This window comes from Panulirus ornatus, chromosome 30 (genome assembly GCF_036320965.1).
Source record: "Panulirus ornatus isolate Po-2019 chromosome 30, ASM3632096v1, whole genome shotgun sequence".
NCBI lineage: Eukaryota > Metazoa > Arthropoda > Malacostraca > Decapoda > Palinuridae > Panulirus > Panulirus ornatus.
Genome location: NC_092253.1, coordinates 21,202,503 through 21,225,233, shown reverse-complemented (window position 1 = coordinate 21,225,233; position 22,731 = coordinate 21,202,503). Strand labels below are relative to the sequence as shown.

Here is a 22,731-nt window from a genome sequence, read left to right as displayed (position 1 = left end):
CCCATCAAGTGTCCCCCCAGAGCACAAGAGCTCCTCCCCATCAAGTGTCTCCCCAGAGCACAAGAGCTCCTCCCCATCAAGTGTCTCCCCAGAGCACAAGAGCTCCTCCCATCAAGTCAAGTGTCTCCCCAGAGCACAAGAGCTCCTCCCCATCAAGTGTCTCCCCAGAGCACAAGAGCTCCTCCCATCAAGTCAAGTGTCTCCCCAGAGCACAAGAGCCCCTCCCCATCAAGTGTCTCCCCAGAGCACAAGAGCTCCTCCCATCAAGTCAAGTGTCTCCCTAGAGCACAAGAGCTCCTCCCCATCAAGGTAACTATCACCACAGTACGCATCAAGTCCGACGATTTCGTATGTAGTCGTGGTCATGACCTCCCCTAGATTGCGACGGTGACCTTGGTACATGACATGACGTGACCCTAAGCAGGGGATGGACTATATAAGTCCCTGGGCGGCTGCTGAGTGCATCAGTTGTCTTCACACTTCACCACCACCACCACCAATATGGCAGCTAAGGTGACCCTCACACACTCTTCATGTTCTTTACTGTAAGGATAATGTTGATATAGGAATATCTGCAGCAGTGATCGCCTCGTACCTGACCAGTGTTGTGTCCTCCTCCTACAGGTCCTGCTACTGGCCGCCCTTGTGGCCGCCGCCCTCGCCCGCCCCGACTCTACCCCAGCATACGGCGCCCCCGCCCACCCAACACCTTCCTATGGCGCCCCCGCCCACCAAACACCCACCTACAGCGCCCCCGCCCACCCAACACCTTCCTACGGCGCCCCCGCTCACTCTTCACCATCCTACAGCGCCCCCGCCCACCCAACACCCTCATACAGCGCCCCGGCCCATCCTACACCCTCCTACAACGCCCCCGCCCACCCAACACCCTCCTACAGCGCCCCAGCCGACCCTACACCCTCCTACAGCGCCCCCGGCCGCCCCAAACCGTCTTACAACGCCCCCGCCCCCGGCTACTCTGCTCCTACCTACCCTGACGTAAGTTAATCTTGCTAGGAACCTTAAGTTAGTTCGTGACATCCAGACTGTTTGGCTGGAGTGAAAGTGTATCATGTTCGCTTAGGATGGACTGTCGAACCCAGATGGAAATATTCAACAACAATGTGTTACTTGCCTCTGTGCTGGCCGAACTTAATGTGTTACTTGCCTCTATGCTGAACTTAATGTGTTACTTGCCTCTGTGCTGAACTTAATGTGTTACTTACTTCTGTGCTGAACTTATTGTGTTACTTACCTCAGTGCTGAACTTATTGTGTTACCTCTGTGCTGAACGCGAGTTTGTATTTCACGTTTACTGGTCGTGTCATCCATCATTACGGGTCCTGGTTGTGTCATCCGCCATTGTGGCCCCTGGTCGTGTCATCCGTCATTGTGGCCCCTGCTTGTGTCATCCATCATTGTGGCCCCTGGTCGTGTCATCCGTCATTGTGGCCCCTGGTTGTGTCATCCATCATTGTGGCCCCTGGCTGTGTCATCCGTCATTGTGGCCCCTGGTCGTGTCATCCGTCATTGTGGCCCCTGGTTGTGTCATCCGTCATTGTGGCCCCTGGTTGTGTCATCCATCATTGTGGCCCCTGGTTGTGTCATCCATCATTGTGGCTCCTGGTCGTGTCATCCATCATTGTGGCTCCTGGTCGTGTCATCCATCATTGTGGCTCCTGATCGTGTCATCCATCATTGTGGCTCCTGGTCGTGTCATCCATCATTGTGGCCCCTGGTCGTGTCATCCGTCATTGTGGCCCCTGGTCGTGTCATCCGTCATTGTGGCCCCTGGTCGTGCCATCCATCATTGTGGCTCCTGGTCGTGTCATCCATCGTAACTCCTCGTCTACTAACTGGACTGAAAATGAAGGAAACACTTAGGTGAAGGTGGAGGGACAAGGACAGTGATGGAGAGAGTGATGGAGAACGTGGTGGAGAGGTTGATGGAGAAGGTGATGGAGAGGGTGATGGAGAAGGTAATGCATCTGTAATGTGAACGAATTAACCTTCAGCACACAGGCTTATAGTGAATTCGTCCCACATTTTTCTCCCCTGCAGACGCCTCCCCAGTACAACTCCCAGTACGTCGTCAAGGACTACAGCGGCAACGACTTCGGCCACGACGAAACCCGGGACGGCTACGACACCCAGGGCTCCTACTACGTCCAGCTCCCCGACGGTCGTCTGCAGCGGGTGACTTACTACGTGAACGGCGACTCCGGCTACGTAGCGGAGGTCAGCTACGAGGGCGAGGCTCAATACCCCGCCTACCAGCCCGCCCCAGCACCCTCCTACGGCCACGCCCCAGGACCCTCCTACAAGCCTGCCCCAGCACCCTCCTACAAGCCAGTACCGGCACCCTCCTACAAGACCACTCCAACACCCTCCTACAAGCCTGCCCCGGCACCCTCCTACAAGCCAGCCCCGGCACCCTCCTACAAGCCAGCCCCAACACCCTCCTACAAGCCTGCCCCAGCACCCTCCTACAAGCCTGCCCCAGCACCCTCCTACAAGCCAGCCCCGACACCCTCCTACAAGCCAGCCCCGGCACCCTCCTACAAGCCAGCCCCAGCATCCTCTTACAAGCCAGCCCCGGCACCCTCCTACAAGCCAGCCCCAGCACCCTCCTACAAGCCAGCCCCGGCACCCTCCTACAAGCCAGCCCCGGCACCCTCCTACCAGCCAGCCCCAGCACCTTCCTACAAGCCAGCCCCGGCACCTACCTACAAGCCAGCCCCAACACCCTCCTACAAGCCAGCCCCAGCACCCACCTACAAGCCAGCCCCAGCACCCTCCTACGGGTCTTCCAGCCTCTCCTACCATGACGATCCTACACCAATCTACCGACCTGCTCAGCCCTCCTATGCTTAAGCCAATTCCAGACTCTGGAACTTGTCATGTGTGAGGTAACTTCTGAATCTAACTTCTATGTAAATATCAACTAGATAGCTAATATAGATTTGAGTTAATGAAGTATTCTTTTTTCATCGTCTTCCTTCATGAATGACGGGCCTCACACCTTGAAGCTTACCCCACTAGCGTAGCCTCAGCCAAAAGAGTCAAGTTTACGAAGGAAAGAAATCACATGATGTCATATGATGATAACACGACATATCTTCAAGACTCACATGAGTATCTTTATCTATCATCTATATCTATCTTTCCACTATCTTGGTTATCTGAACCTAGTTCTTGAGTCCGTCATCAACACCAACACAGTTCCTGTACGCCAGTGAGCAGCCCGGCTCATCACACACAATTCACCCACTTTGAGTCAGGATCAGAAGTATGTTGGTCAACACACTCAACCCGTCCAACACACACACACACACACACCCTTTATAAGAATAAACTCACAGTGTCCAACACACTCTACCTCCTAACAATCTAAGGTAAAAAAAAACCCAACTGGTGTTGGGTAACTCAACACACTCTAAGCTTCTCACCTACAATCCTCAATTGAATCAGAGGCGTCAGTTGTGCAACACTTTCCCTACATCCTGGGAACTTTCAAAGGCCAGCTCTCCACCCACGCTGTGAGTACACAGTCCGAAATAACATGTGAGACGTGATATGAAATGTCATTTGTAACGACAATTACGTTCAGCTGGAAGGCGATTCAGTGTGAGGCCTGTCCTCCGTGTGTGTGTGTGTGTGTGTGTGTGTGTGTGTGTGTGTGTGTGTGTGTGGGCCCCTCCTCCGTGTGTGTGATGGGGGGGTGGGTACTTCCCTCGTATGTGTGTGTATGTGTATGGGCCTCCTCTCTGTGTGTGTGAGGGAGGGAGCCCATCCTCCGCCTGTGTGTGTGGGGGGATGACTCTCTCATGCGGTGGAGTGAGAGGTAAGGAAGCATACGTGCTTCTGGTTGGCTTGCATGGGTCTGTAGAAGGATCTCCAGCTGGGAAACTAGAATAGGATGAAGGATGTTGAGGATAGAGAACACATAACCATCTCTAGGATGTTGAGGAAACTATGATAGATCAATTGAGTGAAAGGGTATGACTGGGAGGGGCTGTCTTGTTAAGATGCCACGTGGGTTTCACGGTACAAGGGTTCGACACAGGGCTGCAGGCAGTAAACCATATAAGTGACCAGACTGTAAACTGTCATATGCGTTCACTTACAAAAGTATAAGTGAGGGAGACAATCTGGGGGATAATACGACACCCACTGCGAATGAAGAACACGAACATGATTGTCGCAGAGAACACGAGAAAGACCCGAATAGTATAAATGATATATATATATATATATATATATATATATATATATATATATATATATATATATATATATATATATATATATATATATATATATATATGTATATATATATATATACATATATATATATATATATATATATATATATATATATATATATATATATATATATATATATATATATATATATATATATATATATATATATATATTATATATATATATATATATATATATATATATATATATATATATATATATATATATATATATATATATATATATATATATATATATATATATATAATCCCTGGGGATAGGGGAGAAAGAATACTTCCCACGTAATAGCTGTCCCTAAGTGGCACATATTAGTAATAAAGGGTATTGATTAAGACTTCCCTGACCGGTACAAATTATCATTACTTATATAAGTGTAAGTGTGAGGATTGGTGGTGAGATAAGTGGAATTATCATCACTGAGAGCAGATGTGCTGGTCAGTGTCATGAGAAATATCTCACACTAATCTCTCCTCGTCTGTATCGAATGGAGACTTAACGAAGAGAAGTAAACACGGGAAGAAATTTCATCATATGTTAGCAGTCCTGACGAAGTGTTAATGAAATCCTAACACTGCAGCAAGGTTAACGAGACACTTGCACTACAGTGCTGTTGACGAGGTCCTCACGCTGCAGGGAAGTTAACGAAGCGCTTAAACTGCAGTAAGATTAACGAAGTCCTCACATTACAACAAGGTTGACGTAGAAAGAATAGAGACAACTTTTGTAGAAAATATGAGGCGGCAGGTGAGGGCTGGGTGGTGTGTGCGACGTGAACATCTCAGGGTCTGACCATTTACAACACTACACATAGGTATGATAATAGCCAGTAAACTCTCGTAAGATCATTCGCTGGGACTAACACCTAAATTTACTGCGCAGTTGACGGTCATGTTCCCATATCTTATTCCTCGCGTCATCAAAACATCAAAACCCTTCCACGTATCAGTAAACATCAGCACCACAAGACTCCCTAAGACTCGTCAGTTTGGATCATAACAGATATAACAAGGGACTGTAAGTTCGCCCATCATGTCATGTCTTCTTGTTATCAGTTGGCCTCTTCGTCTCACACAGGAACCTGACTTCGGGTGACACGTCCTTCTTGTGGGGACTACATGGGGGGACTCCACCCAACATAGGATTTAGGACACAAGAGAAAACTGTTATGGGAAAAGCTGGGTGACTTAAGGTTTTCATGGGGGTTCATGTTCACCGATGTTCACATATAAAGAAAACGTAGGTTAAGGAGTGGGTTACATGTGAACTATGGAGGTTTAATGGGGTCTGTGATCTTGTCTGAAATGGGGTATGAAAATGGTTCTATCGTGGATCTTATACAGGATTTGTGATGGGGTCATCCTACGGGTCGTATACCTATTTACTCAGATGTCCTATAATAGGGTTATCCCCCGTGTCGTACTCCAAATTACTCAGATACTCATATAAATCCATAAGGAAATCATGTAGGTTTCTAAACGATTGTGATTCTGTCTGGCGTTTCGTAAATCTACCAGAGAATCAACATATCAGCAGACCAGGGCGTCCATCCACACACCAGTCAGGTAAGGCATAAGACCATCCAACCACGAGCCTCTTGCCTAGTGACCCCCCAAAGAGCGAACTGGCCCGGCGGTCAAGCTGCCTCCATGGAGAGAGAGAGAGAGAGAGAGAGAGAGAGAGAGAGAGAGAGAGAGAGAGAGAGAGAGAGAGAGAGAGAGAGAGAGAGAGAGAGAGAGAGAGAGAGAGAGAGAGAGAGAGAGAGAGAGAGAGAGAGAGAATTTTTTTCATATCTTGTCACAGGCGAAGTTCGCACGTCCCTCACCAGGAGCGGCAGCAGTGCAGATCTTCACTGCTGATCCTGGCAGGAGCACCAGCAGGAGTACCAGGTCTTCACTGCTGACCCTCGAGGCGACAGTGACCAGCACGAGGACGCCTCGGGCTGAGAGCTGGAAGCAGTGTATTACCTCGCGGTTTCCAGAAGGTGGTCTCGAAGACTGAGGTCATTTTTCATGGATTGATTCCTTCCAACTACAAACTTCCGCTCCACATGACAGTCTCGCTAATCACACGTAAACGTATCTCTATCGTTTGAAAATCTAAAATCTATCCAATAAACTGCTAAAAAAAAACCCTTAAAGAAGAGCGTGAAAGAACTAAAGATAACTAAACTAGAAATAGCTTCCAGACTCGGACTTTGATGAGACGACGTAATACTCCAAGTGGACACAAGTGTCTCCGATTTCACTTTCGTTGCCCCAGCAAGGCCGAGGGGCCCCAAAGGATGAGACATTATCCACGGTAATGACTGAACGGTGGCTATGTAGTGTTTACTGAATATACCGTGGTAGGAGAAGGCCGAGGGGAGACCCATCACGCGCCACTGTGGTCTGCCAAGAGCTCCTCTGGAACGACAAGAAGTGGCTTGATTCCTGTGACATCGCGTGTCTTCCTCTGGAAGCTGTGGCGATGCATGTCATCCAAGACTTTCAAGAACTATTTCCCACATACGCTGGCGCGCTGAGGGTAAATCCAACAACGGAATCATTGATACAAATAATTCTTCCACTGCAAAACAGTTTCCGCAGGATGATAAAACACATCCTCATTGCACTGCAATTTAAGACGATGTTCAAAGCAAATGATAAGTGCAAAGATTGCCATGTTAAAACCCCCTTGTCTTCGACCTCGAGAGTCAGTTTATTCAAGATGTAATGATTCTCATTTTGAGTTCATGTTAATCTTCCAAAGTTAACCTGTCAGTTAACAGCAAATCTGGGGCGAAAGAGAAGGCTGTTTGGTCACTTGCAACGGAGGATCGGGTCAGCAAAAGTCCGATTGATCAAGGGTGAAGGTAGGGAGATGCCTGACGAATCTTGCTGCGAGACAGACAGGCAGCAACAACGCGACGGAAATGCGTCAGTAACGCGAGGATCTGCTTCTCCGACGCCTGGTCGAGACGCGCCAGAGAAACATGTGGGACAGAGTCACAGCTCCTGGGTGAAGTTCATCCTCGTGTGGACGAAACACTCACACTCTTGCTCTGTGGTCCCCCAGGTGGTACGCCCTGATCTGGGGGGCCACAGTTCTCTCTCACACACACACACACACACACACACACACACACACACACACACACGCACACACACACACACACACACACACACATCACTGGCCAATTTCTCTGTACTCTCAGCTGGAGACATGAAATGGGTGCCAACCGTTGGTGATTACGGTCATGGCAGTGTCTTAATGTCTCATTCCAGCTGAGGTAAGTCATGTCTGAAGTGGGTCATGTCTGAGGCTAGTCTCTCCTGAAATAAGTCATGTCTGAGGTGGGTCATGTCTGAGGCTTGTCTCTCCTGAAATAAGTCATGTCTGAAGTGGGTCACGCTGAGGCTAGTCTCTCCTGAAATAAGTCATGTCTGAGGTGGGTCATGTCTGAGGTTAGTCTCTCCTGAAAAAAGTCATGTCTGAGGTGGGTCACGTCTTAGGATAATCTTTTTTAAGACAGGTCATGTCTGAGGTGAGTCGCATCTTAGGGTAGTCTTTTCCAAGATAAGTCATGTCTGAAGTGGGTCGTGTTGAAGGTGAGTCGGGCCTGAAGCATCATGTTTGAGGCGAATCTTTTCTGAAGTGAATCTGAGGTGACTCTCATATCTGAGTCTCAATTTTGAGAGGAGATTCTCATATCTAAGATTTATCTCATATCTGAGGTGAGCCTCATGTCTGAAAGGTGAGTGTGGGTGTGTCCGTGGATGAGTGTAAGGTCTTGGGGGTGGAAGTGTAGGTGAGGGGTGTGGCTGTGGGTATGATTTCAGGTGTAGTCTAAATTACAGGCTTAAGGTCTGGGTGTACTTGTGTGTAGCTTAGTAAGTACTATGAGGGTATGGGTGTGTGAGTCTGTGTATAGTGGGGTGTAAATGTGGCTGTGACTGCGTCACTGTCGTATCTGTCACTGCGTCAGTGTCATATCAGTCATTGCGTCAGTGTCGTATCTGTCACTGCGTCACTGTCGTATCTGTCACTGCGTCACTGTCGCACCTGTCACTGCGTCACTGTCATATCAGTCACTGCGTTAGTGTCGCATCTGTCACTGCGTCAGTGTCGTATCTGTCGCTGCGTCAGTGTCGTATCTGTCACTGCGTCATTGTCGCACCTGACACTGCGTCAGGGTCGTATCTGTCACTGCGTCGGTGTCGTATCTGTCACTGCGTCACTGTCGTACCTGTCACTGCGTCAGTGTCGTATCTGTATTGATTCAAAATGTTTATTGATTTTGATTTATTCTCAAATTTGATGTCTTCCGTGACTTACTACTCACAGATCAAGGGCACATATGCAATTAAATTATTTCATTTATCATTGCATAGGTGAATAAATATGAAAAAACCGTTGAATTAATTGGATGGTAACTTGACAAATAAAGAGTTTACTTTCATGTTAATAGTTTTCCTGAAAGTTTCAGAACGAAAACTCCTACTTTACCCTTAATGTCAAATGTGAAACTATTAATATCTTCAACAATGATTTGATGATGTGAACATAATTCTCGTGTACCACCCTCTTCCCTCTCTGTACTATACGTCTCTCGGCTCAGATGTTCCCTCTGTCTCTTCCCTTCTGCCTCTCAATTCGTCAACTAACCTCTTGCAAAACTTTCTTTTTCTTGCGTCATTTCTGAGAGACAAAAGTGTTAGTAATTACTTCAGCGCGCTAAAGTAACCGGCATGACGGTATGTGCCTTCAAGGATGCGTTAGTAAGTATAAGTGTTCTGACCTTTACTAAACGTAGAGCCAGTGTCCACTGTGGTAATGATGATGATGGCACGTTACTATGGGCGGGGTTGGGCTATATATAAGTCCCTGGACGGCTGCTGAGTGCATCAGTTGTCTTCACACTTCACCACCACCACCACCAATATGGCAGCTAAGGTGACCCTCACACACTCTTCATGTTCTTTACTGTAAGGATAATGTTGATATAGGAATATCTGCAGCAGTGATCGCCTCGTACCTGACCAGTGTTGTGTCCTCCTCCTACAGGTCCTGCTACTGGCCGCCCTTGTGGCCGCCGCCCTCGCCCGCCCCGACTCTACCCCAGCATACGGCGCCCCCGCCCACCCAACACCCTCCTACAGCGCCCCCGCCCACCCAACACCCTCCTACAGCGCCCCCGCCCACCCAACACCCTCCTACAGCGCCCCCGCCCGCCCCAGACCGTCCTACAACGCCCCCGCCCCCGGCTACTCTGCTCCTACTTACGCTGAACAGGTGAGTCTACTGAATTGGTGTTCTTGCTGGGATAGAGCAAGTCCCATTTGGGATAGAACAAATACCATGTGGGAGGGAGTAGGGTGCGTCAGAGTCACACTGAAGAAGGAGGATGAACACCTGGACAAGACAGTGACTGTGGTCGACAGGCCAGGCTGACAGGGTCCCTTGCTCACACACCCTCAACCGAACTCTCATTTACTTTCACTGAGTGAGGAAACTGCGCCACACAGGTATTTTCAAGGGACACTATGGGAATGTTAGGCAAGCACACTCCTGTAATTCCTCTGAAATTGCTGAAGGATGTAGTGGATCAGTAATGTCAGGTTCAGTAAATGATGCAAGATGACACAACAAGGACTTGAGCACAAGGCTGACTTAAGACGTGTCGTAATTCTTATGTTACTGAAAATGAGGAGTGGAATCTTATGAGAATAATGTTGACTTTCCACGTCACAGTCTCTGGTAAATCTATAATGGAGGTATTTGGTTAACTCCGGGACTGATGTGGGTTTTTCTGATTTTGATGAATTTAACGTATGAAATGTATTAGAGTTGATATTAAATACCAATTTGGAACATCAAAGAAGTTCACCATCTTAACTCTGAACTTCTTGTCTCTGCACCACAGGGTCCTGCCCAGTACGACTTCAACTACGCCGTCAAGGACGACTACTCCGGTAACGACTTCGGTCACCAGGAGACCCGTGATGGCTACGACACCAAAGGCACCTACTACGTCCGGCTCCCCGACGGTCGTCTGCAGAAGGTGGACTACTACGTGAACGGCGACTCCGGCTACGTAGCTGAGGTCACCTACGAGGGCGAGGCTCAGTACCCCTCCTACCAGCCCTCCCCAGCACCCTCCTACGGCCACGCCCCAGCACCCTCCTACGGGCCTGCCCCAGCACCCTCCTACGGGCCTGCCCCAGCAACCTCCTACAGGCCCCTCCATGCACCCTCCTACCAGCCTACCCCATCCTACCAACCAACCCCTGCTCCCTCCTACGCCTAAAATGATTTGTCAGAGCTAATAGGATGTGTAAATATTATATTCATCATATAATTTCCATCGTTCAATAAATGTGAAATAGCTGCCATGTTTCTCTGAACAAGTAGGATCAACGTGTTCATGATAACCTGATTATGAACACTCGAAGGATATCTGAGTCAAGTGATGGACAGACTGCACAGTTTAGTGCTTATATCATGTGACGTGACCGACATTAGTCGTGTTCCATTTAATGATGTATATCGTTCTTTTCCTCACAAATCTTTGTGGATGAATTAGGTGTAAACATCCCAAACGCACGCTTACATGTGTCTTAAACTTATGTCTTCATGTAGGTTTTGTTCGTAATCCATTAACTGGAACGATGCGGTATACGGGGGGCGACAAGCCGTCGACAGACTGAACCAAGGCAGATAAAACAGCTGAACGGAAACCTTGGGAAGGTTTGTGGTGCCTGATTGTGTTATGATAAAAGCTGTGGTTTCTGTGAAACCTGTGCTTTCAGTCAACATGTCCACCGCCTTACACAACACGCCTGCCAACCATTCCACAAAGAGTGTAAATATATGATTTGATATCTTTGATGTTTCGTATACAGTGTAGGTATTTCATCTATATCATCCTCAATACTTGACCAGCCTGTAACTAGAAAATTTAAGGATTCACATCCCACATAGAAGGGTGGACGTGTATTCCATAAGGCAGGCTTCTTGCATACTCTCCTCTTAACCTATTGCAACTCACAAGAAGTCTTATAGAACCTCCAGCTCCTCTCTCTGCTTCTGCTGTCCCCTCACCACCCTCACTGGGTCTCACCTCCCAACCACCCAGCTTCTTGTAACCTCTTAGTTCTACCCCATATCGAGGTACCTGGCCATCCCACTCTCATCACACGTATTGCCTCATTTGCAGCAAACACAGTGATACTCCTCCATCACACACGCACTCCAACACTTACTCCAAGTAGCCATTGTGACATTACTCTTGCCTCTCACACTCCCACACTTGCTGCCCGCCTCGCACTCACGATACTGTTTACTTTCACACACGCCCACACCGCCTCCTCTTTGCCTACCGTTGTGAGGCCAGCGCTGCAGGAGTTCATTCATAATACTTTTATCATAAATCTTTCCTTTCAGAGTTTCCCTTCCTCTTGGGGCTGCCCAAGAAGAACATTCCCGGTCGACGTCGTAAACAACTCAACTTCGTCAGTCTACGCACACCGAAGTGGGCAATATTTCTTAAGGCAGTCAGCCACAGCCCTTCAGTTTACCAGGTCAACTTTTAGAAAGGCTGGGCCTCTGGGACAGACTGTACGTTCAGCAGACATTGACGATCCACCCGGGTCTGTCTCCGTCATTCCCTTAATTTAGAGCCGATTGACCTGAAACTTGGCAGGCATCTGTCTTAGTTTAAGAATGTCCAGATGATCCTCATTTTGTGTTATTTGTCTTTAAGGGTTTTATTGTGGTCAAAGACCAAGAACAACCCTTCAAAATAAGTATATTTTTGTTTTACTTTTCATGACACTCTCCATCAGTTTCACTCAAAACATTGTACATAGTTACCCCTCCTTAAACTGTGATAAAGTGTACAAGATAAATTTGTGATGTGTGGTTTGTCCATTTGTGGTATTCTTAAGGGTCAAAGGTCACCAAAAGTCATACTGTTTTTTTTTGCCATTATTTTGACCATATATCAGCCAATGTTCACGACGTTTGACATAGAGATGTCTTACCACTTACACTATATAATGCTAATGACGACAGATTACCATCAATGTATTCCTTTTTTGCTTTTAAATACTTGTATTTCAGCCAGTCTTGATGACACACAGGACAAACTTGGTGTTCATCAAGACGCTGGCACTGGGTGAGGTTAGGAGGGAGAGGCCTTATCTTCTGCCTCACTCACCCTGTATCTTGCCTCACCCTGTATCTTGCCTCACCCTGTATCTTGCCTCACCCTGTATCTTGCCTCACCCTGTACCTTGCCTCACCCAGTATCTTGCCTCACTCTATCTCCCCCTCACCTTAAGTCTCGTCAGGAGGTGAGGCACGACCCCCGTGTCATCCTCTCATCGTAGGCCACTGCTACATCCTCACATGGTTACTGCCTCCTGCTACACATGTGTCTACCTTCTCGCTCGTACACGTTGGTCGTTCCTGCTTCAGTTTGTGTCCCTCTTCATTACCATTTCCCTGTGGACGTGTTGAGCATTGTAATACCTTGCTTTCACCCACCTCATGGTATAATGATCACTTCCTTAATGACATGACAGTACTATGGCATGTGATTCTCTCTCTCTCTCTCTCTCTCTCTCTCTCTCTCTCTCTCTCTCTCTCTCTCTCTCTCTCTCTCTCTCTCTCTCTCTCTCTCTCTCTCTCTCTAAAAAAAAAAGGGGCGTCGTTTCTTATGGTCAAAGTGTACCTGGAGAGGCGTGCCCTGGGGCACTGGAGTGTTCTGTCGGCGTGACCTCCGCGACGAACAGTGCCAGTGACCCTGGGAAGAGATGGTCACATCGCGCAACTACGGGCGGGGTTGGGCTATATATAAGTCCCTGGACGGCTGCTGAAGTGCATCAGTTGTCTTCACACTTCACCACCACCACCACCAATATGGCAGCTAAGGTGACCCTCACACACTCTTCATGTTCTTTACTGTAAGGATAATGTTGATCTAGGAATATCTGCAGCAGTGATCGCCTCGTACCTGACCAGTGTTGTGTCCTCCTCCTACAGGTCCTGCTACTGGCCGCCCTTGTGGCCGCCGCCCTCGCCCGCCCCGACTCTACCCCAGCATACGGCGCCCCCGCCCACCCAACACCCTCCTACAGAGCCCCCGCCCACTCAACACCCTCCTACAGCGCCCCCGCTCACCCAACACCCTCCTACAGCGCCCCCGCCCACCCAACACCCTCCTATAGCGCCCCCGCCCGCCCCAGCCCCCGGCTACTCTGCTCCTACTTACGCTGAACAGGTGAGTCTACTGAATTGGTGTTCTTGCTGGGATAGAGCAAGTCCCATTTGGGATTGATCAAGTACCAGGTGGGAGGGAGTAGGGTACCTCAGAGTCACACTAAAGAAGGAGGATGAACACCTGGACAAGACAGTGACTGTGGTCGGCAGGCCAGGCTGACAAGGGTCCCTTGCTCACACACCCTCAGCCGAACTCTCATTTACTTTCACTGAGTGAGGAAACTGCGCCACACACGCACTTTCAAGGGACACTATGGGAATGTTACACAAAGTATAATTCCATCTTTACCTTGTTTACTGCAGACTGATCATCATGTCGCAAATGATCGCAACATAATCATAAGTGAGGCCTGGCCAGGGTCGGGTCTGTATAGGAATCAAAGTTCCACAACAAGGCTTTGAGTACCTCCCTCTGAGACAGACGGTCTGCGCTACATGTATAGATGCAACGTTGGGAATGGCGTCTTTTGAATGAAAAATGCTATGCTTGCTCTTTTTCCCTGTATACAATAATTTCGTATACAATTGATGTATGATAAGGTTATACATCCATTTCAAGTTTTTCCATTTGCTATCTCTCATCTAGATAAATTACAGAGATCATCACGTCAGGATTTGAATGATGTAGAATTTATTGTCGTAAATTACCTGAGCTTTCTGCCTCTGCGCTACAGGGTCCTGCGCAGTACAACTCACAGTACGCAGTCAAGGACGACTATTCCGGCAACGACTTCGGCCACCAGGAGACCCGTGATGGCTACGACACCCAGGGCTCCTACTACGTCCAGCTCCCCGACGGTCGTCTGCAGCGGGTGAACTACTACGTGAACGGCGACTCCGGCTACGTAGCGGAGGTCAGCTACGAGGGCGAGGCTCAGTACCCCTCCTACCAGCCCGCCCCAGGACCTTCTTACGGCCACGCCCCAGCACCCTCCTACGGCCACGCCCCAGCACCCTCCTACGGCCACGCCCCAGCACCCTCCTACGGCCACGCCCCAGCACCCTCCTACGGCCACGCCCCAGCACCCTCCTACGGGCCCGCCCCAGGACCCTCCTACCAGACTACCCCATCCTATGCATAAACTAATTGATCAGAGTTGATAGCATTGTGTAAATATCTTATTTATCGTATGAATTTCATCGCTGAATAAACATGAAGTAGCTGTTATGTTTCTGTGAACCAATTGACCCAATGTGTTCAAGCTAATGCTCAAGATAATGCTCATTGTTATATTTGATAGGAATGAAAATCTTCCAGTCCTTCAATAGAATTTAGTACCTACACTCCCAGTGAGGCAGCATGCTTCAGGTGCCTACATCCAACATGGCCTCTTAAACGTATCCTCAACCCAGGTCCACATGATACATACATAATCTGCCATACCCATAGAACTGAGTGACTGGATACTGAGTGACTTTGTCTCGTATCTGTAGCGTTGTGTAGAGAAAAGGAAACGAGTGACGGAGTTAGATGTAGAACATCGTAGTTGCTTTAGTGATATGGAAGCATACGGTAGTGGTGAGAGTATGAAGATAAGGAAATATATGACGTTAATTTGCATGTGTGAGGCACTTGTCTGTCATGAAACGGAACCTATGAAAATCTCGCTTAACTTCCCCCAGCAATCGAAATCTACAGTAATATCCATATTCTCTCAAAGATACATTAATGTCTTGGTCACCATCAACAAGACATTATGGGAAGTTGCCTCACACCGACGCAACGATGCTGTACCTTGGCTTGAGAACAGTCATCATAGGATTCACACATATCTTTCAAACCTTATGAAACATAAAGGAGATCGATGCAGCCAGAGGAGGTCAGGCGAAGTGTTCATAGGTTCCAATGATGTTTCCAGGAGCATTTCACCTATGCTCACTTATATCAATACCATCTTTTCCCTTGAAAACCCTCAACACCATCGCTATATCAGGCACCGTGAGATTAGATACTTTGTTGTGACTCGTGATCCACTACGCTGGTTGTATTCCTTAGATAATACAACTCTCCCACTGCTAAACATAACTACTCGTTACCCAGGGTCATTATGGCCCGGTGCCTCAAGCACAGATTTACCTGTCATGATTCACTTCATCTATTGTATGAGTTGTCGGGTGAGACTTGTATCTACCATCACACGTCCACCCTCACTCACACCTCACCTTGGATACCACCTCACTCACACCACACTTCCGATACCCCCCTCACACACACACACACACACACACACACACACACACACACACACACACACACCTCACCTTCGATACTACTCACAAAATGCCTCATCTTGTACCTTGTCATCTACCATCCTGAACAATCGTCACTCCCCAAATACCCAACTTCTTCCTACAACCTTATCGTTCTACACCAGTGTCTCTGAGATCGTCTGGATCTGTTAGGACGCAAGAGTTGTATTCCTTAATCACTTTCGAGCTCACAGCTTCCACTTACCGACCACTCTGCCCAACTCCTGACACACAGTCTTTACTATTAATCACAAGCGTCAGCCCAGGTCGCTTTTTGCCTTCATTTCCAGCAGAGTTCTGCCGTTCCAGTGAGGTTTAAACTGACTCAGTATGGCTTAGCTGTTCCGGTGTGGTTCTGCTGTTCCAGCATAGTCCAGTTGTTCCAGCGTGTTCAACTGTTCCAGCATGGCTCAGATGTTCCAGCGTGGCTCAGATGTTCCAGCATGGCTCAGATGTTCCATTCAACTGTTCCAGCATGGCTCAGATGTTCCAGCATGGCTCAGATGTTCCAGCATGGCTCAGATGTTCCAGCATGGCTCAGATGTTCCAGCATGGTTCAGATGTTCCAGCATGGCTCAGATGTTCCAGCATGGCTCAGATGCTCCAGCATGGCTCAGATGTTCCAGCATGGCTCAGATGTTCCAGCATGGCTCAGATGTTCCAGCATGGCTCAGATGTTCCAGCATGGCTCAGATGTTCCAGCATGGCTCAGATGTTCCAGCATGGCTCAGATGTTCCAGCATGGTTCAGATGTTCCAGCATGGCTCAGATGTTCCAGCATGGCTCAGATGTTCCAGCATGGCTCAGATGTTCCAGCGTGGCTCAGATGTTCCAGCATGGCTCAGATGTTCCAGCATGGCTCAGATGTTCCAGCGTGGCTCAGATGTTCCAGCATGGTTCAGATGTTCCAGCATGGCTCAGATGTTCCAGCATGGCTCAGATGTTCCAGCATGGTTCAGATGTTCCAGCATGGCTCAGATGTTCCAGCGTGTTCAACTGTTCCAGCATGGCTCAGATGTTCCAGCATGGTTCAAATGTTCCAGCATGGCTCAGATGTTCCAGCATGGCTCAGATGTTCCAGCATGGTTCAGATGTTCCAGCATGGCTCAGATGTTCCAGCATGGCTCAGATGTTCCAGCATGGCTCAGTTGTTCCAGCGTGTTCAACTGTTCCAGCGTGGCTCAGATGTTCCAGCATGGTTCAGATGTTCCAGCGTGGCTCAGATGTTCCAGCGTGGCTCAGCGATAACGTTTGCCCATCCCGCTCTCCTCACACGTACAGCATTGCCGCAACATCTGAGGCAAACATTGACTACCCTTAGTGACACTCCTGCCTCACGCACTCCCACACTTACTCCAAGCAGCCAGGGTGACATTACCTCTCCCTACACACACTGGTAGTATTTCATCACAGCATCATATCAGTGTGGTAAATTATGGTGTTTCAAGACCGAATGATCTGAAGAACAGAAGACCCTCAGACAGGCAAACTGATGAGAGATGCTCTCAATAACATACTGGTGATTTCAGTGGCCATTTTATATAGATCTTTGACGGACGGATGAAGTGAATATCGGAGGCTGTGAAGTTATCTGAGATGGTGAAGTTAGAGGGTTATAAGAAAAATTAAAGAGCAGTGAAAATGAGTAAATAGAGTCAGAAGTTAAAACTTATCGATGAAGAAATTAAGAAACTGGAGAATCAAATTTAAGGCAATAAAAAGCTTATGGACTAAGGAATGAAGTTAGAAACATGGTTAGAAATGGACGTCAAACTCAAAATGGACTGAAAAAATCGAGATGGCTAAGAAGCAGAGGAAAGGACGCGTCTCTAGTGGAAAGAGTCAGAGAAAATAGGTCAGAGGGGAGCTTCTCAGAGCGTCCTTGAGGTAAACGAGCAAAAGGAACTGCCAGTAATGCAGATCTCGGAGGCTGCTGAAAACAGAGGACGAAGAACATGAGTTCCAGCAGAGGGTAATGATAAGGTGCATCTGGGAGCTCTGATGTCGGAACACAGTTAACTACTATGATAAGAACAGAGACGGTGATATACTCTGTCAGAGAAAGAACAATCAGAGAAGTATATTGTTTGTTTGATGGACAAGCTCATGATACTGTAGAGTGTTCAGAAACAGTGTATGTTGACGAAAATGAAGATTTTCGAGAATTCGGAGACTTGGGGGTTGATGCATCAATACTGTGGGTCTTTGGTCAGTGAAAAATGAGTTGTAGGTAAAGTAAGAACATGAGTAACGAGATGAGTAGAGTCATAAATGGATGATGATTCTTGAACAGATAACCATATACCAACGAGAGGGAAAAAGGACGGCGACTAAAAGACTGCTACAGGCTATAAATATGTGTATATAATAATGCATGAGATTAAAATGAATGATCGATAGCTATTATGTAGACTTAAAGGGACGAGCAGTAAGGATTACTTGAAATATGGAGTTTTGTGGCCAGAAGCCTCTTAAGCAGGCTATGAAACTTGCAGACAAGGAGGAATTCAGTGGGATGAACATCAGAAAGGATAGACCGAAGAGAGATTGAGAAAGAAGGGAGGATACAGTTAGCAGACAAACAACTGGAGACATCAGAAGAGGCAAGAAGGCAGAGCAGCCTCTCCACTACACGACAGAGGTGAGCAATGTTAAGTGATGCAAGGATCAGAGTGAGGATTTTGTACACAAATGTGGATGATCTGGTAGTCGATGGACAAGATCGAGTTAGTTCAAGGACCGAATTAGGGAAAACTGACCTAATGCTATTATAGTCTTTCTTGTTTCTAATGTACAAAGAACTGACCAATTTCTATGACCCAGTCAAACGCAATCGTACTCCTTATCATTATATATATATAATCATCAATCATATTATCAAGACCCGCTATTCCTTGGTTACTCTCGCTATCAGTTTCACTTTTTCATTCTCTTTGCTTGACTTTTCATCACTTTATTTGACACATTGTCCAGACGTTTTCCTTCTATATCATTATACCATTTTCCTTTATACCGTTTCCTTTCTTTTACATCTTCATTAGGTCGTTACTCCCGAACCTCTCCTCGACGTTGCTTGTTCATAACGATGATGAAGATGATGAAGATGATGATGATGATGATGATGATGATGACGATCTAGCAGCTACCATACGTTAGACGCTACAATAGCAGCTTAAGATGCTACCTACCAGTAGGGTGCAGAGTCTCCGTCAGGACTGATGTGGTGTGTATCCCACTCAGGCAAAGAGGGTGTGGTGTGGGTGGAGGTATGAGGGTGTGGTGTGGGTGGAAGTGTGGGTGGAGGTGTGAGGTTGTACAAACCCTCAGTACTGAAGACTTTCATTTCCTCGTATCGAGTTGAGAAAGTCGTGAGATCCATACAAGAGAACATACAACGGTGTGATGTTGGATTTTGGTAGACATGAGTTGCAAGCGCTTCCCTGACCTTGGAATAAAAGTCTTACAAGAGAAAAATACTTTTACGTCAGTATTTCTAAAATTCCCATTTTCTCTTATGTTCTTGAGGTCTCACGTACGTGTAGTTGCAGGCAGGAGATCCTCTCTGCTTGGCATATGTACGTATGGACGTATCAACACAACCCTCAGGCTCCACAGATGGCTCCCGCACCTCCAAGGTTGTGGTACATTCACTCACAGGGAAATGATCGACTCCTTTGGAATGACAAGTTCCTCCATGAAAACTGTTCCTCTCCTTCACTGAAAACGAAGTGACCTTGCCAACGGTGACTTTACAATCACTGTGTAATTATACATATATATATATATATATATATATATATATATATATATATATATATATATATATATATATATATATATATATATATATTATGCCTGTAATTAACTTCTCTCTCGAAAACTCATTACAAAATATAATCATATGCATAATGACAGCACAGAACAATATATATATATATATATATATATATATTCTTTTTCGGTAGTGATTATAGACTATAATTACTTCCATAATGACGGCACAGAACGAGAGATTCCTGACCTAAAAATGCCAGTGATCATGTGACGACTTTCGTGAGGGAGGTGAGCGCCTCCTGCCAGCCAGACCTCTGCTACAGATTGTCACAATGACCATGGAGAGGGTCGGTCGGTGACGTCACGTAGCCCTAAGCAGGGGATGGACTATATAAGTCCCTGGGTGGCTGCTGAGTGCATCAGTTGTCTTCACACTTCACCACCACCACCACCAATATGGCAGCTAAGGTGACCCTCACACACTCTTCATGTTCTTTACTGTAAGGATAATGTTGATATAGGAATATCTGCAGCAGTGATCGCCTCGTACCTGACCAGTGTTGTGTCCTCCTCCTACAGGTCCTGCTACTGGCCGCTCTTGTGGCCGCCGCCCTCGCCCGCCCCGACTCTACCCCAGCATACGGCGCCCCCGCCCACCCAACACCCTCCTACAGCGCCCCCGCCCACCCAACACCCTCCTACAGCGCCCCCGCCCACCCCAGACCGTCGTACAACGCCCCCGCCCCCGGCTACTCTGCTCCTACCTACCCCGACGTAAGTTCTTGCTGACTTGTTGAGAGCTAAGGTGGTGATAATGACTTACAAAATTCCTGTGTAACTTTAGACTCTGCTCTTCTGACGCCTTGCTGGAGGGAATGTAAGCGAATACGCAGTGACTGCAGGCTATATAATGCATGACTTCGTTCCTTACCCAGTACTCTTCATTTGTAGTAACCACTTATGAAACAACCTGGACTGTAGTAACCACTTATGAAACAACCTGAACTGTATTAACCACTTATGAAACAACCTGGACTGTATTAACCACTTATGAAACAACCTGGACTGTAGTAACCACTTATGAAACAACCTGGACTGTAGTAACCACTTATGAAACAACCTGGACTGTATTAACCACTTATGAAACAACCTGGACTGTAGTAGCCACTTATGAAACAACCTGAACTGTATTAACCACTTATGAAACAACCTGGACTGTAGTAGCCACTTATGAAACAACCTGGACTGTAGTAGCCACTTATGAAACAACCTGGACTGTAGTAGCCACTTATGAAACAACCCGACAACCTGAAACGTGGTTAATTTGTCACCTAGTTAAACAAGGTTAGATTTAATGTTGGAGGAGACAAGAGGTGAGGTGTTTGGCTGGTGAGAGCATATGTCCCTCTGGTTCCATCTGTTCCTGTGATGCAGTAACATTATACCATCACTCCGTCCACACAGGGTCCTGCCCAGTACGACTTCAACTACGCCGTCAAGGACGACTACTCCGGCAACGACTTCGGTCACCAGGAGACCCGTGATGGCTACGACACCCGGGGCTCCTACTACGTGCTGCTCCCCGATGGTCGTCTGCAGCGGGTCAACTATTACGTGAACGGCGACTCCGGCTACGTAGCGGAGGTCAGCTACGAGGGCGAGGCTCAGTACTCCGCCTACCAGCCCGCCCCAGCACCCTCCTACGGACCTGCCCCAGCTCCTTCCTACGGACCTGCCCCAGCTCCTTCTTACGGACCTACCCCAACGCCCTCCTACGGGCCCGCCCCAACGCCCTCCTACCAGCCTACCCCATCCTACCAACCAACCCCTGCTCCTTCCTATGCATAGATTAACATGTTAAATCCATTAGCATTGGAAAGACTATTTGTATTTATTGTCTGAGCGTCCTAATAAAAGCATAACCTCCGCAAGTCTAGACGTTTTATGGATATATTTGACCTACGTTGTACATTGTGTACACTCGAATGCTCTTCATTGCCTTTGAATACTACTGGGAAACACAAGAATACACAAGTGTAGTAACACAGTGTTGAATACTACTCAACATGACTGATCTTGTGTTGCCTCGCTTATTCATCATCAAATACTTCGCTATTTTGTTTATTCTTGTCTTGGATATCCGAACGATCCTCCCACCCCACACACACTTCCCTCACACACATATATAACCACTGCTTACCTGAATACCTGCCACTACTCACCTACCTCACTAAACCACCATACCTCACACTGGCGCGAACCCAGATATCCCTGAACTTGTATGAGTGAAGAAAAGCTATGATAACCTTGTGGATTACGACCACTTGTTATAAACATATTCCCATGGGATGACTTTGATGTGGGGCCTCAGCTGCCTCATTGACGTCTCAGTTAACATAGAAAAAAAAGATTATTTTGAAAATAGTTGGTTATGGTGTAAGTGAACCCATCAACAAAGGATCAAACACATGAATAACATAATTAATGATGAAGAAACAATTATATTCAGAGTCTGATGACGTGCCATGTTCTATGTGTTCCACAAACCTGTAAAATCCACATCTGCATTTCTTAATCTAAATCTCAAGACTCAAACCTCATATCAGATACAAATTCCAGCGAATTATACTTGCAGACTGAATATGATTAATTAACCACTACACGTACACAGTTATACAACGTAGGTCAATAAAAGAGCGTATCACTATTGCCGTCAAGCAAATATGACACACATGACAACTTCAAACAACACTGAGTCGAACTTTTAAAATCTTGAATTCTAAGACGAACAATTCAGCTTCCAAATTGATTTCGTTATCTTATAGAACCTATCATGACAACAGTGAAAGAAATCCTGCATTAAAAGATGAAGACTAGCTATAATATAGACAGTTATCTTTGATAAGAGATGTAGACTATTGCCCTGTGTTTCGAAATCTTTCTTTTACCTGTTTCGAAATGTGGCCATTGAACTCGTAATGGCCTCCAACAAACATGACTCGAACCAGGATCTTTTGCGAGGAAGTTAGGAACGCTAACTTAGGCAGGCCTACCGTAAAGCAGTCAGTGAAGGGAAAGTGATGAAAAAATATATGAGTCGTGTGAGATGAGTTGTTGTCCAGTGTTATGAGTGAAAAGGATGCTGTGTGTGTGTGTGTG

At 47.1% G+C, this 22,731-nt stretch overlaps 3 protein-coding genes across 5 annotated transcripts; all 3 read left to right on the top strand.

Moving 5' to 3' along the window:
- Positions 1-467: 467 nt before the first annotated feature.
- LOC139758455 (uncharacterized) lies at positions 468-2,976 on the top strand. Its single transcript, XM_071679899.1, has 3 exons — positions 468-513; positions 625-999; positions 2,062-2,976. The coding sequence occupies exons 1-3, from the start codon at positions 502-504 to the stop codon at positions 2,872-2,874; spliced, it is 1,200 nt and encodes a 399-aa protein (XP_071536000.1). The 5' UTR covers positions 468-501; the 3' UTR covers positions 2,875-2,976.
- Positions 2,977-9,109: 6,133 nt separating this feature from the next.
- On the top strand, positions 9,110-14,732 carry LOC139758456 (uncharacterized). 3 transcript variants are annotated; one of them, XR_011714834.1, is made up of 4 exons: positions 9,110-9,219; positions 9,331-9,558; positions 10,190-11,013; positions 11,710-12,954. XR_011714834.1 is itself a non-coding variant. In XM_071679900.1 (3 exons), exons 1-3 carry the CDS (start codon positions 9,208-9,210, stop codon positions 14,628-14,630), a joined length of 648 nt encoding a protein of 215 aa, XP_071536001.1. In that variant the 5' UTR covers positions 9,110-9,207; the 3' UTR covers positions 14,631-14,732. The 3 variants fall into 3 exon arrangements, 2 of the variants coding, with proteins under 2 accessions (XP_071536001.1, XP_071536002.1); XM_071679900.1 differs by lacking the exons at positions 10,190-11,013; positions 11,710-12,954 and adding an exon at positions 14,223-14,732; XM_071679901.1 differs by having other exon boundaries at positions 10,190-12,954.
- Positions 14,733-19,964: 5,232 nt separating this feature from the next.
- Positions 19,965-21,503, top strand: LOC139758457 (uncharacterized). Its single transcript, XM_071679902.1, has 3 exons — positions 19,965-20,040; positions 20,152-20,346; positions 21,037-21,503. Exons 1-3 carry the CDS (start codon positions 20,029-20,031, stop codon positions 21,418-21,420), a joined length of 591 nt encoding a protein of 196 aa, XP_071536003.1. The 5' UTR covers positions 19,965-20,028; the 3' UTR covers positions 21,421-21,503.
- The last annotated feature ends 1,228 nt before the right edge of the window (positions 21,504-22,731 follow it).

Excerpts from the sequence above, each read along its gene's own strand:
- LOC139758457 (XM_071679902.1), top strand. Across the intron at positions 20,347-21,036 it reads CTGCTCCTACCTACCCCGAC|GGTCCTGCCCAGTACGACTT; the intron begins GTAAGTTCTTGC and ends CCGTCCACACAG.
- LOC139758455 (XM_071679899.1), top strand. Across the intron at positions 1,000-2,061 it reads CTGCTCCTACCTACCCTGAC|ACGCCTCCCCAGTACAACTC; the intron begins GTAAGTTAATCT and ends TCTCCCCTGCAG.
- LOC139758456 (XM_071679900.1), top strand. Across the intron at positions 9,559-14,222 it reads CTCCTACTTACGCTGAACAG|GGTCCTGCGCAGTACAACTC; the intron begins GTGAGTCTACTG and ends TCTGCGCTACAG.